Here is a 13766-nt window from a genome sequence, read left to right as displayed (position 1 = left end):
GCCAGTAACGCGGCGTATCTCTCTTGCGTGCCATGTAACGGGTGGTGTCTCGAAACACGCTCCCTCCACGCGAACACGCTCCAAGCCTCTCGTGGACAATCGTCGAAAGTGTCTTTTTTTTCCACCACTCGTTTCCACCGTCTCTTATTACACTCGACCGGTTATAAATACCGTTACCACGATTTTATGCGTTAGCGATAGATGAAGTTCAAAGTTTTCCATTGTTCTTGGGAATCGTTTATACACACGCAAGATGATAAAATTAATTGAAAGCTTAAGATTAAATTATATTTGAACACGTAGGACGTTGGACGACGCATGTTCGAAGATATAAATGGAAAAGAATACATCAAAATGACAAAATGATTAGGGCGGATCACAATTTCTCACAAAATACACGGTGGGAGCTTCTTATCGCCGTGTTACCACGATTTCAACCTTCCCCACGACCACTACTACTTGTGACGAAAGAGTTAAAGCACGGACACGAAACTTCCGGTGCAATGAACCCCGCGTTGAAGTAACGCGCGGCGTTGTTACGACACCAATATTAGTTTTACGACCAGCTTCTGGAAATAGATCGATGAAACCGTACGTCATCGAACGGTTGTTCGACAGCCTATGTTTAGTGGGTAATAGTTGAAAGAGCGCGGAACGCACCTGCGAACGCACCTCCACCCACGAGGGGGTTATAACACAGAGTCCAAAGAGACGTGACCGATCGTGGCAATATTCTCGGTTCCTTTTCCTATCTCAACTTGCTGGATAAATAAAATTGTTCTATATTTAAGAGAAATACTGGGAAATACTATTTCTTCAAATTCAATAATCGCTTCGCGATTCGCCAGCTTAAATATTTTTTGTGAATTAGCAAAAGTTGAAGAAATTGCACTTCTTCGAAATCGATCGTCACGAATCTTAGATATTCTTGTAGATTGAACGAGGGTTCGAGGGTTGAAAATCTCTACGTCGATTAATCGAGGGAAGAAAGATATTTTGGAATGATCAATTTAGAAAAAGCTGGAATATGGTCGAAACGTACAGCTGTTTTTCGGTACATTAGTGACATAGTGTGACGACTTATTGACACTTGGTCAAGTGAAGTCAAGAGGACGGGTTAAATGAGCGTCATTGTTCGTTTATTTTCGACTTATTGGCAATAATCTCGTGCATCGTTAACGAAGGGAGAATGAAATTATGGAAAACGGTAACCTTCGATACTCGCATACATTTCGCGGTGAGTGCCCAAGTTTTGCATTATTCATGAAAACCACCTTCGTTCCAAATAACTCTAAGCCGACCTTATCGCCTTATGGTTGCGGTATAATTCTAGTCAGGTGTATGCATTGTGTGCACCGACCGAACGGAAGGGCGATTTTACGGGCCAGGTTTGAAGGGATCCAGAGGGATGGAGGAAACAGCGTGATTATGTACATAGATAAAAATAAGGGAACATTTTTCGTTTTCGTTGTTTCGTGACTACTTTCCATTTCTTTCTACTCTGGTTCTTTGAAAGACACGTTGATTTGAATTTGAACAAAATTACACGTCAAATTTTTCAATTTATGGTGTAATTTCGATGTATGTGTGGTTTTTAAATAATCCACGATTTCGATTTGGACAATCATCGAATCAAGATCGAATATTTTTCACATATTTTTTGGAATCTTATATTTCCGAGATGAAACAATATCCCGAAGTTTAATTATTTCTATTCTATTCAAACAATTTCGAATCGCGTTTAATTTAAAAAATTTTAGCGATGAAGATGTATCGGGGAGAGAATGAACGACGAAACAACTTGACGAAATAAAAGTATCGCGAATGAAAAATTCTGTTGAAACAAGATTAGAATCGTACTTACCTCGAGTTAATGCTAGAATCGTATTGTCACCCTTCCACGGTCCACGAACCGGATGTAAGCGTTCCGTGCGTGCTGGTTGTACCCGCTAATAATCGCGCGCGTGTTGGTGGTAACGGGGGACTTAAAGTTGGTCGAGTTGTTCTCGTTTAAAACAATCAGCAGCAGAGGAAGGACCAATTATACGGACCTGCGACCGTCTGTCACCGACCTCCTGTTCTCTTAATATCGTAGATCAGAGAGCACTAGTAAATATAAACAAGATGAGGAGGAGGAGGAGGAGGAAGAAGAAGAAGAAGAAGAAAAGAATCGCCCTCCATCAATCACGGATGCAATTCGAGATTAAAATTCTCGGAAACAATCGATTCAACGTCACGAATCCCCTTTAACGAAATAATACCCTCAATTAAAACCCTACTTTCTCGAGAATCAATCCCCCCATAGATCTAGAGGATAGATAAACAAGATAATAATCTCACCTATTAAAACGTAAGACATGAATCGAACAAAGACAAAAACATTTAAGAGTTTCTATCTCGCCTGTAAGAAAAAAAAAAACAGATACAAATTCTTGCGAATAAAGAGGTAATTTCGATCAATGAATCTCCTTTTCACATCTCGTGAAATCTGTGATTAACGTGGAAGTAAAAGTTAAACAAGAAAGTTGGACACACTTACGTGTGTGCAATTAATCCCCGTAAAAGATTTAATACTGGGGCATTCGTTTCTGGTAAACATCGACAGGATACCATTTTCAATTATGACAATTACACATCGTATGATTAGAACGTAAATCATTTCGAGATGTTGATGCACATTCTCCGTTTCTAAAAGAGAGTCGAACGAATTTAAGTCCGACTTCCGAGCTGGATTCACGATTTAATTTATCCGGCCATTAAGTCCTCGCGACCCACAAAGCTCGCTTCGACGATTGTCGTTCCTTAATTCGGATCCCGCGCTGAGAACGGAACTGAGCGTTGATGGAAAAGAAAAAAAAGAGAGTGTGGAAAGCGACGAGGTCTTAGATCCGTTTTAGGCCCCCGTTTTCACCTGCGTCGACGCGCGTGAAAATCTGATGCGAGATTCCCTTCTTAATCGCGGTTTCTTCTCTCCTCGAGAATTCCTTCTCCGCGGCGACAATTAGTTTCACGTCTGCCCTCGCTCGCGTGGCGCGCGACCGACGTTTTAATTGGACGCATCAAGTGGGCTTATTTCTCGAAGAGCTAGAAGTTCGCCAGACGTTTCACAGAGTAGAAGCACGCGTCTCGAGATGGCATCGACGGAAGAGCTTGCGTACTCGTATTCGTTGGGAGCAGACCGCTCTACTTGAAAAGTGGAGGAGGAGGAGGAGGAGGTCGAACAGCCGCGTCCACTGGCTCTCTCGACCTCTCGAAGTGGACGCGAAGTCCGGGAGAGTGCCGTGTAAACAACAGCTGCGCTGATTTCCTGCCCGATGATTACTATATATCAAAATATCGATTTCGATGGATGACGCGGAAGATCCTCCTCGTCCGGGAGGAATCTTGGTGGAGTTTTACAAGTGGAGTCGAAACAATCAGGTTGAACAATAGGCGCGAAGAACCGATAGACCTCGGCATAGACTGTAGCGTTTTCTGCGGTTCGTTGCGCGAAGCGTTTATCGGATTCATTATCTCCATTATACAGTTACCGAAGCAAAAAATTGGCGCAACAACGCCGAAGAGAAACAGGATTCAATTACGATGCGATGTCAGAAGCGTCGGAGCTAGAATTAAAAAATTCTATCCTTTGATTTCTCGAGTAACGTCGATAATTTCTACGGTTATTCCCGGCCAACGGCCTATCTAAATATAAGACGAAAAAAGTCGATCCCATCAAGGATGCATTAACTCACGATTCAACGATCCAGAATGGATCGACTCGCGGTGTCCATCAAGCCGAGGAATCATTATCAACGAGCATGCACGCCCGAGCATGCATCCCGTTGCAGTTTTGCTTTCATCTCGTGCCAACGGAGTCTTCGAATCCTCGGCCGCCATATGGCTGGAGAGAAAAGGTATCGGTAGGAAGGAAGTTTTCCAGCATGACCGTATTATGTTCCAAAGAACATATTGAGAGGAAGAGGATGGGCGACGGGAGAGGGCGGTGCGTGCACGTGAAAGCGGGCACGCGATGAGGGCACGTGCCCTATATTCTTCAAGAAAGAGAGAAAGAGAGAGAGAGAGAGGTTCTTTTGTAGAAGCGCCGGAAACGGGTGTCAATTGTCAGCCACTTGGACGTGCATCACCGGACATTGTCGTTCTCCAGAGGCTGAATTCGAGAACGTCACGGTCTGTGTGGTCCTACGCGAATAATCGCGCCGTGGATATCTCCTTTCGTCCCTCTTTCGCGAATAATCGCACTCAGCGTACTTATGAATAGTTTCCGTAGGAAAGAAAAGAAAATTTTAAATTAGACGAAATTTGAATTAGCAGTGAATTATTATAATTCAGTGCATTATGGATATCTCCTTTCCGTGGAAAAGAAAATTTTAAATTAGACAAAATTACGATGAATTATCTTGAAGTCTCTAAATTCTCATTATCTAATTTTGAGGAGGGTTCGATCTCACAACGCGACTTTTCCAAAATTCTTTCGATTCCTTATAATTAATATTAATTAGGTATCTAATTATATAAGAGACGCGAGTACATCTTCTCACAATCGAGTGATCGAAAGAATTTCTTATGACGATAGGAATCGTGCATAATCGGCTCACGTGCGCGTTAATCAATTGAAATCAGTGGGAAGAAGGGGCGGGATCGGTTTGAAATTCAAGTCTCGTTTTCTCGTGCGTTTTCGAGTCTCGCCGCGTAATTTCACTTACTCCTCGGACACTTACTCTTTAATGAAACGTTCGGTCGTCGATCCGCGATAAGGATGCTTGGCGTGCCACGAGGAATGGTTCATCGCATAGCATGGCGAACACTTTCTGCGGTTGCCATTTGTCGAAACGGTATTCGATTGCATCGTTAGAGGCTCGCTCTCGTTTTATAATCCTAATAATCGTCCGTGACGAGACGTTAATTAATCGTCTCTGTGCGCTCCATGCGGATCGAGGAACGCGAGCACAAGACGCAGGGATACGTGCATCAATCTGGAAAATGTGTTGCCGCGCGCGCGCAAAAAGAAAAAAATATGATTGACGGCGAGATTACTTGCCACAGCACATTTTACCACTTTCGTTTATTCACGTATGCTCGTATTATATATATTCCCTCAGAGATTGAATTTCTTCTTACCGTCTTTCTTTTGATACGATACATTTTGCGGCGAACATCGAACATCGTGTTTTTCATCGATGAGATTTTCCGTTATAACCAGTATTTGCACTGGTTAGACATTTATAGATTATTTTGTTTATCAATAGACGCTCATCCATTCTAGGTTCTAGAAGAATTTTTTATAGATACCATGAAATGTTGAACTTAAAATATTCCTGTTAAACCGTGGGTAACTGTTCAAGCTGTGATCGACATCTGTTCAATGTAAATCTACTAAAAATATTCGTATCTACTTTATTCTCAAAGATTTGAAAAAAAGAAATCCTTGGAATTCGGCTTCTTAAAAAATTCACTTGGAAGCTTGGCCACTGGAAAAAATCGCTGGACTCACAGTCCGTAATTGCAACGTCCGACGATAGCACGAAACGCTTGCCTCCGTTAATGCAAGTGACAGTGATTGACCCTCGCGAGGAATTCTCGACCTCGCCACGCGAGCTCGAGACGCTCGCGATTGACCCTCTTTTTCCGGGACAGAAAAAGACCCAATCTATTCACGACTCTTCGAATCAAACATCGTTTCAAGAAGTTATCCTCGCTCGTTAAATACCGAGAGTGGACGAGACCATCACCAAATCCAAAACTTGGCTTGATACTCGGTGTCGTTTTTTCAGATTCGCGATAAGTTCGCTCATTGTTCGCCACAGCGGTATCGTCTACGGCGCATGGCACAACTGCGTAAACAGGATATGCAAAACTAACTCGCAACGCGATTACGAAATCTGTTTTTCCTGTTCGTTGCTCGAATGCTATTCCAGAATTCGTCGCTTCGTATTCGTCTTTGGATGATTCACCATTATGAGTCAATTTATGAATCTCATTCCCTTATGAATCTCGAGGACTCGACAAAAATCCATTTCTCGTTGTATAATAACGAGGTATACGAGAAAAATGCATAAATATCGGCGGAAAAGTAAAATACTTTTCGAAACGAGGACTCTTCTTCCACTCTCTCCCTCGCCAAGTTTCTAGGCCTCTCGCGTGGGTACACTGCTCCTTTCAGAATCGCTTCGACCGATTTCCAGGCCAATCTCGGCCCCGGATTTGATGAGAAATCAGCGGGCTTCCCTCGTTTCCGCTGCGGATTCTTACTTTCGCGCCGCCACTTTCCCGCAGCTGGGAAACAATGAGCCACGAAAGCCTGGGAAGACTAATTGTCCACGGATAAAGCACACTTCGCACGCTCGATGCGAAACGTGTACATATTGGAGGTGGTGGTAGTGGTGATGGTATTGGTGGTGGTGGTTCGTTCTTTTGTGCCTCGATTCGTCGCACGACCCGGTTTACATAACTTCGCCCGATGTGTAACGGGGATAAAAATTGGATTGGGTAACCCCATCCCAGCTTCCTCCATTCGCGTAAGGCTGAGGGAAATCTTCGTCGAGATCTTGGCGTTGGCGTTTCCCTTAATTAACGCGTGGCTTCTTCACGCGTTCCAGGAATTCAGATAAGGATTACGACGTTACAATATCGTAACAACGAGACAAAGTATACGATTACTTCGATATGATAATCATTGCTTTAGAAATCTTGAAATCTTTGATTGCGTTAATGATAATAATTAGTAATTGGTATTACGTTATTAACAGAAATCGATCGTTGCAACGGTAGAGAGAAGTAACACGGAAGAAAAAGAGAGAAAAGTTATTAGCGAGAAGATATTTAACATTTAAATTATTTAAATGGAAAGATATGGTTAAAGAAATTTCCTTTTTTTAAGTAATAGGATTCGAGTTCAACGACTTTCCAAAAATTTATCCTTGAACGGTTAAAATATCTTGGGTCGATTCGATTACAATTTTTTCCCTGCTGATTAATTAAAGAAATCGATACAATGGAGCAACTAACAACGAGGAAACACGATATTAAAAGCGATCGATTTTTCGCTGACCGCGTTGGCGAACATTGATGACACCGGTAGCACAAGGTGTCTGTCTCCTGAATATTATATACGCTCGTCTTACGGCTCGTATTATACCTGGTCAGCGAACCCTTTGTCGCTGCAACGAAACGCAAGCAGCAACAGGATCGCTCTTATTTTTATTACAACTATATTTGCACATATATTGGATGTCCTTTCCATAACGTGACTGCGTATCAAGCAACGAGATCCTTCGAGGAAAATATCGTTCCCAAGAGATCATTCGAGATAGAGAATCACTTTCTATCTTCAATCCTTCTGACGTTAAATCCCGATGAAGAAGCTCCGGTGACCTTGATTTCCGTCCAGACCAAGGGCAACCGTGCGGAACAAGCACGATTTCGTGGAGGGAAGGATACGTGGGGAAGGATACGTATTCCAACCCGTATTCAAGGACGAGTTTTTGTTCTAAGCGTCGCCAGATCCTCCTCCTTCTGCTTTTCCTCCTCCATTTTTTTCCTTTTCTTTTTTTTTCCTTTTTTTTTTCGGCCGGAAATCAGAGAGTGGGGACGCGTGCTCGAACGACAGCGGCACCTGAGGACATCAGCGTGGAGAGGAGAGGACAGTGGCGGCAGCTGAAAAGCACGTGCCAGCGCGGAAAGGGGTGAAGGAGGACCCTGTCGTTCGGGATTCAATGGAGTTCTGGGATAAGGAATTTATTATAAGGGAGTTCCTACCTGGGACTGGCCGATACTGCCACCATTCAAACCGAGGTCGTGCACCGCGTGTACGTGGGCTCGCATGAAAATTAATGAACACGTCGTTCGTGTGACGAAACGAAGGGAGAGGAAAGAAAGAAAGAAAGAAAGAATCGAAAAGTCGCCAAACGAGCTGCCACCGCTTTATTGTCTTCGCTATGTGTCGCCTTTCATTTCGTTGTTCGCAGGTGTATATGTATAAGTAGACGAAAAGTTCGATCGCCGTTCCATTTTAATCTTTTTTTCTCTCTCTCTCTCTGTCTCTCTCTCTCTTTGTTACTTTTACTTTTTATTAATTATCTTGTTCGGATATTATTTATAATACATGGTGTTTGTTGTTATTTTTTTTTTTTTTTTTTACTTTTCTCGCGGTTTTTCTTCACGATGGAAATGTGCTCGTAAAATTTTATGCTCGGTGTTGAAAAAACCGAGACGTGTAATAATAACGTTTGTCGCAACGTATGGCGGTCAAAAAGGGGGAAAAAGAAAGAAAAAAAAAAGATAGAAAGGGAAGCAGATAATGCATAGACGTTGAGTGGTTCCATTGGCGTGGGACACTCGTCACGAAGAAATTGTAGACAAATGTAGACAATTGTAGGCCCAGCACGATTTTCTTCGCGCTCTAATTATAAAGCGCTTCTCATAATCCCTCTCCATTTCCGGATTCCGAAAAATCGACCACGCTTTTCTTCGAATTGCGAATTCCAATTCTCTTTTTAAGAGAAATTTTCATGCTTGGGAAACGCGATCTCTCGTTTTGATCCAACTAATTCCAATAACGTTTCGCTCATCACCATTATCATCATCATCATCATCATCATCGTCGTCGTCATCGTGAATTAAGCAAATTGTGCCTGATATTATTAATTACAATGAAAAATATACTTACGAGTACGATATAACGAGTTTGATAATTAAAGACGATTTATTGAAAAAAACGATACTTTTACTAGAGAAAATACCGCTCAATTAATTCAATGAGAACGGTTTTACCTTTAATTAAGTATAAATATGCAAATCTGTCAACGGATTGGAAAAATAGCAAGGCCGTTCAACAGCATTTCCGTTGAAAGGTGTCGTTTACCTTGCCTGGAATCGGGGATACGTGATATAACGGGTGTCGCATCAGCTTGCCATTCTACTTCAACCGGTGTAAAAGAATACAGATAACGATAAGCTCGCGATATCGCGATCTATTTTCAGCACATCGACGAACCACTGTGCGTATTTATACATGGAAATTCGCCACGAATAACTGCACACTGTCATTTTCCGGTGTTGAAACAAGCCATTGTGCGATTCAATTTGGTTTGGAACGGTGATGGACGGTCGGTTGAAAACTCTAAAGTGCACGCATTCTTCGAAGCACGACGAGGATTTATAAGGGGCTTGATGAATTCCTGTTAAGGAAAGACCCTTCGTTATAACGCACCCTGCGAGCATATGGCGTCATTCTCCATTCCACCCCAATGCTCTTCCTCAATCTCTTCCCCCCTCTGAATTCTTTCTTTTTAGAGTTTCACGCTCGATACGCCGGTGGATTTTCGTTTAACGCGGGTGGTGGACTTCCTCTTCGTCGAATTCCTGCCTGTTAACCACCCCATTAAAACGATTCGTTTACACGAAAGAACGTTTTTTCGACTTCCACGAAGGGAACTGTTAATTCTTCAAAGTTTAACCTCTTCAAATTGTTCCATTCTCGGTCACTCGCTCGATTAGAAAGTGAATACAATTTTTATTCAAAATTAGAATTAAATTATCCATCTGAGTTGAAACGGATTTATTCACATATGTTAAATATATGTACAAATACATTACATTACAAAATAGAAAGTACGCTAACATAAAAAAATTGTACTGTAAATTCAAATATCTTAAAATTACATCAAATTTATATTAGCAACGCTTTCATCGTGATGGATTTGAAAAATTTATTTTCATATTTTCCATTTTTCAATCTTAGATTTGCTAAAATTCACGGAGCAAGAAAAAAGATTAGAGCTTTAAATCGTTGAAATTGTTTCTTCTTTGGAATATAATTTTAATAAGACTATCACTTCTGTGTTCCAGAACATCTCTCCTCCAAACGGAAATATCCTGATGCGTATTTCGGTTCGTATAACCGGCTGCAAGTTATTGATGTCTCCTGACGGGGTGGCTTCTCCCTCTCTCTCTTTCTGAAACTCGTGACGAGTGACAGACCCTCCCTTTGACACTTGTATGCGGTCCTCTACACGCTTTTTCTTTACCTTCCGTATTATTTTCTCTTTCATTAGCCGCCGCCAACGAGGAAAATATATCGAACAGTTTCTTCCTTTAACAACGATCGTCATCGGTTGGCTCACCATTCTCTAGGAATGCACCATATTACTCGTACCGTTATGCAAATATCGCGACGAACACGATCGACATGTTGGGCCACAAAAATGTTATGGCTGCTGCTTGTGTGGTTTTATAATGGATCCCTCGGTCGTTTACAGTTTGTTAACCCATTAACTGCTATCTTTTTGTCCAAGTTTTTGTCCAAGATTTCATCTGGTCTAGTCATCTTTTTTTTTTTTATCCACTTTAAATTTTAATTTAGATTTTTGATATATTTGAAATTATCCATTTCGTTATTCAATATCGACACGATTTCGAAGTAAAAGATTTTTAATAAGAATTTTAAAATAATAATCAAAAGAATTCGATCTTGCTTAAATATGAGTCCGAAAAAATAACTTGTTTTTAAATTAAAAATTGTAATAATACGTTAAAACAAGATGGATATTTTTGAAAGAATACAGGAAGAAAATATTAGAAGACACGAAACAAAGGAAAGTATCGCACACTGGGAAGTGGTAAAGGAATTTGAAATCGTGGAACAAGAAGCAAAGGCTTCGTGGCCACGTTCAAGGGGCAAAAAAAGTGGAAGAAAGATCGATACTGGGTGCACGAGCACCTGAGAATTCTTCGTAAACCGCATTTAATGTTCGCGCGTAATCGTATTGGAATTCCTTCGATGAATCAGAAATCTCGCAACTCTTGGCGACGATCTTTCGATTCTTTTCCGTGAAAATCATTATTTATCGCGTATCTGGTAACACGCGAAAGCTACGTTAAAATTTTACAACAATCCAACTCAGAGTTTCTAACGCGTTCGTCTCTCTACGTTTAATAAGCGTATACCGCTTTGTTAAAAGTAGTTAGAAACGAAACACGCAAACCTCTCTATCGATTCTGGGTCCTCGTAAAACGCCACCGAGAATTCCACGATGAAGGCGTGCTAGAACCCCGCTGTTTGTTTAGCTGAAACGCAAATACGACCACGAGTCTGGCATTTACGTTCTCTCGTACGAACGAAATTGAAATATCGAATGTATCGAAAGGTCGAGAAAAAATTCTTGGAATAAAAATGATACTTTACGTACCATACATATATATATATATATAATTTTTAGTCTATCTCTTTGTCTTCAATATTATTTACATATACAAATATACGAAATTAAATTAGATAAATTGCACGCATGAACTTACATTTAATCGCAATATATCGAATTTATTGCGGATAAATATTTGATCGAACACGTAGCAATTGACACGCGCGACCCTTGAGTTCGTTGAGGCACGAGCCTTCAACTATAATCTCCATTTATCTCCAATCTATCCAGAAACCAAATAGCCAAATGGGGCCGTTGCATAAAAGGATGATATTGACGTTATACTACACGATAAAAGGATAATCTCTCTGGTATCCTCTTTGAAAACGTGCTTGCACGGCGTGGCCGTGGCTTAGCGAAAATCCAAACGAGCTCGATCATTCATTTCACATGATTTCGCTCGGTACACCGATAGGTGAAATCATTGTGCGCTGACACGTAGCCGTGATTCGAGCAGCGGCAACTTTTATCACGGGCACGATTCGCCGCATTTGGCGCGGAGATTGTTACAGTTGGGAATAAAAGCGCGGTCATAAAATCTGCCTACACGTGTTTTCGAAACATCGAGTATGGTACTTGCGAACGTGTGGGCCAAGCCTTCGACCAGCCAACATCTGGCCTATTGATAGATTGGATTTCTTTATGCTTATAATTAGCCTCTTGCCTCGATCCCAATTTGCTTTATTTCCCTTTATTTCTCCGCGTATTTGGAAAAGACGAGGGGATTTAATCGAATCGTTTGCTGCTGTCGATCGGAGAAATGAAAATTTAATTTTCTTATTCGAAATCTTCTCGAAAAGGATCGTTGATTTTCACGATGTTTCTCTGGTTCCGATCGTTCATGGGGCTAACATCAATTTTCACGGGACATCCTTCCCCTCCTCTTTGTATTTAATATTATAGGCTACCGCTGCGTAAACGGGACTTTAATCTTGACATATGAATACACACAAGGATGACTTTTAACCATCTGCGAACGGGGTGATCTGGTGTCTGGTTTATTTTCGGTGCACGCATCCCCTCGTAGCCGGCGTATCTGAAGGGTTGATAGCGTTTTATGCACCGCGCGTGGCCAACGTCTGTCTCCGGGTTAATTATGGACTAATTGTCAAGCTTCTCGTCGTGTCGGGTTTTTACCATTTTTTTTCCTTTTCTTTCTTTTTTTTTTATTGGCTCCTCCTTTCGACAACAGAACAGTCTCGTTTTCCTGCGCTCGTTTTAAAACGAGCTCGTTTCCTTTCTTAGAAATAATCCTAATCGACTGTCTGAATCCTAACCCTCGAAGTCATTCAAACTGTTAAGCCTTTCGGAACAATACTTCGAAATATTGCTTCTATCTTCTATCTGAATAAATTCTTGAAAAACATTATATCGACGAAAAATATTATTTTTAACGAAAATTCGTGATTCTTACAGACAACCATAAAGGTGTACGCCAACTGTCTTCGGCCAGACATCGAGTACAAGACCCTGAGCATCACGTATGAGACGACTTGCCGTGAAATCGTTCAGAACCTATTGAACAAATACCGAATGAGGCACCGTGACCCGAGACTGTTCTACCTCACCATGGAGGTGACCGTGAGGAGACCGAACGTGAGGACCGTGCTCCCATTGGACGAGGACGCGAGGCCTGCCGTGTTGCAATCTTGTCATCCTCGTGGCGATTCCAGGTACGATCCTGTCCATATTCGTTCTTTCCTAGGGCTTTCCTTTCCCTCGGTTTCGCTCGGCTTCGTGACGTAATTTCAGGGCTTGCGACGGACCGTAAACATGACTTCTTGTGGGTCGATGAGCACGAGCCAACGACGAGCAACGTCTCTTCTTTCGAGAGGGAGAAAGAGAGAGAGAGAGAGAGAAAGACATTTCCTTTGTTCTTGGTTCCTCTGGAGTTGTCTGGCTTGACCGCGCACGAGACGTGCCTTTATTTATGCTAACGACTCGAAGAACGAGAAGAAGGGACGCGTGTCCACGTGTCATTCGCTTAAGATTTTTAATCGAAGCGCCTTGTTTCTCTCGATTTTCATGGAAATTTAGATTTTGAATATGGAAAGAGATTGTTGAGAAACAATTCAATCTTGGAGAAAGGATGTATTTTTTTTTTTTTTTTTAATCGAAAAGGAAAGCAGGAGTAAAGTTTTCTCGTTAGAAGAAGATTTTTCTTAATTTTGGACAAATGTTTGTAAATCGAAGGGAGATTTTAAGTATCGAAGGTTCGGTGAAGAAGAAAGACTGGAAGTCACCAATGTTTTCTCGGTAGTTGGAAACTTCCGGCGAAGGTATACGTTACGTAGGCAGACAGTGTTTGACTGGAACGTTCCACGGGCCCTTGTGTTTTTACGTAGAAGTAGTAGTTGGTCGATCCCTTTTGAACTCACCGGCTTCCACGATGATCCACGGGATTCACGGATGTTTTCTTGTTGCAGATTCTCGTTGCAGACCCGCCGCGGAGGACTTGTCAAAATATACGACAGCGCGCTCATGTCCGGAGTAAGTTACCCACACTTTATAACAATTTTTCACGTTTCCTCGTAAACTCGTGTGCCCAGTTCATTTACGAGATCC

The 13766-nt window shown here is 41.8% G+C and overlaps 1 protein-coding gene across 1 annotated transcript in view; it reads left to right on the top strand.

Moving 5' to 3' along the window:
• Positions 1-1187: 1187 nt before the first annotated feature.
• LOC102676213 overlaps positions 1188-13766 on the top strand; it is a 15082-nt gene continuing 2503 nt past the window's right edge. Inside the window, exons 1-3 of the mRNA XM_031515224.1 lie at positions 1188-1422; positions 12618-12874; positions 13628-13691. Coding sequence (XP_031371084.1) covers positions 1198-1422; positions 12618-12874; positions 13628-13691 — 546 coding nt within the window. The 5' untranslated portion in view covers positions 1188-1197. The remainder of the gene's footprint in view (positions 1423-12617; positions 12875-13627; positions 13692-13766) is intronic.

Source organism: Apis dorsata, unplaced genomic scaffold (assembly GCF_000469605.1).
Source record: "Apis dorsata unplaced genomic scaffold, Apis dorsata 1.3 scaffold_58, whole genome shotgun sequence".
Taxonomy (NCBI): Eukaryota; Metazoa; Arthropoda; class Insecta; order Hymenoptera; family Apidae; genus Apis; species Apis dorsata.
This window is presented reverse-complemented; position numbering and strand designations above follow the sequence as displayed.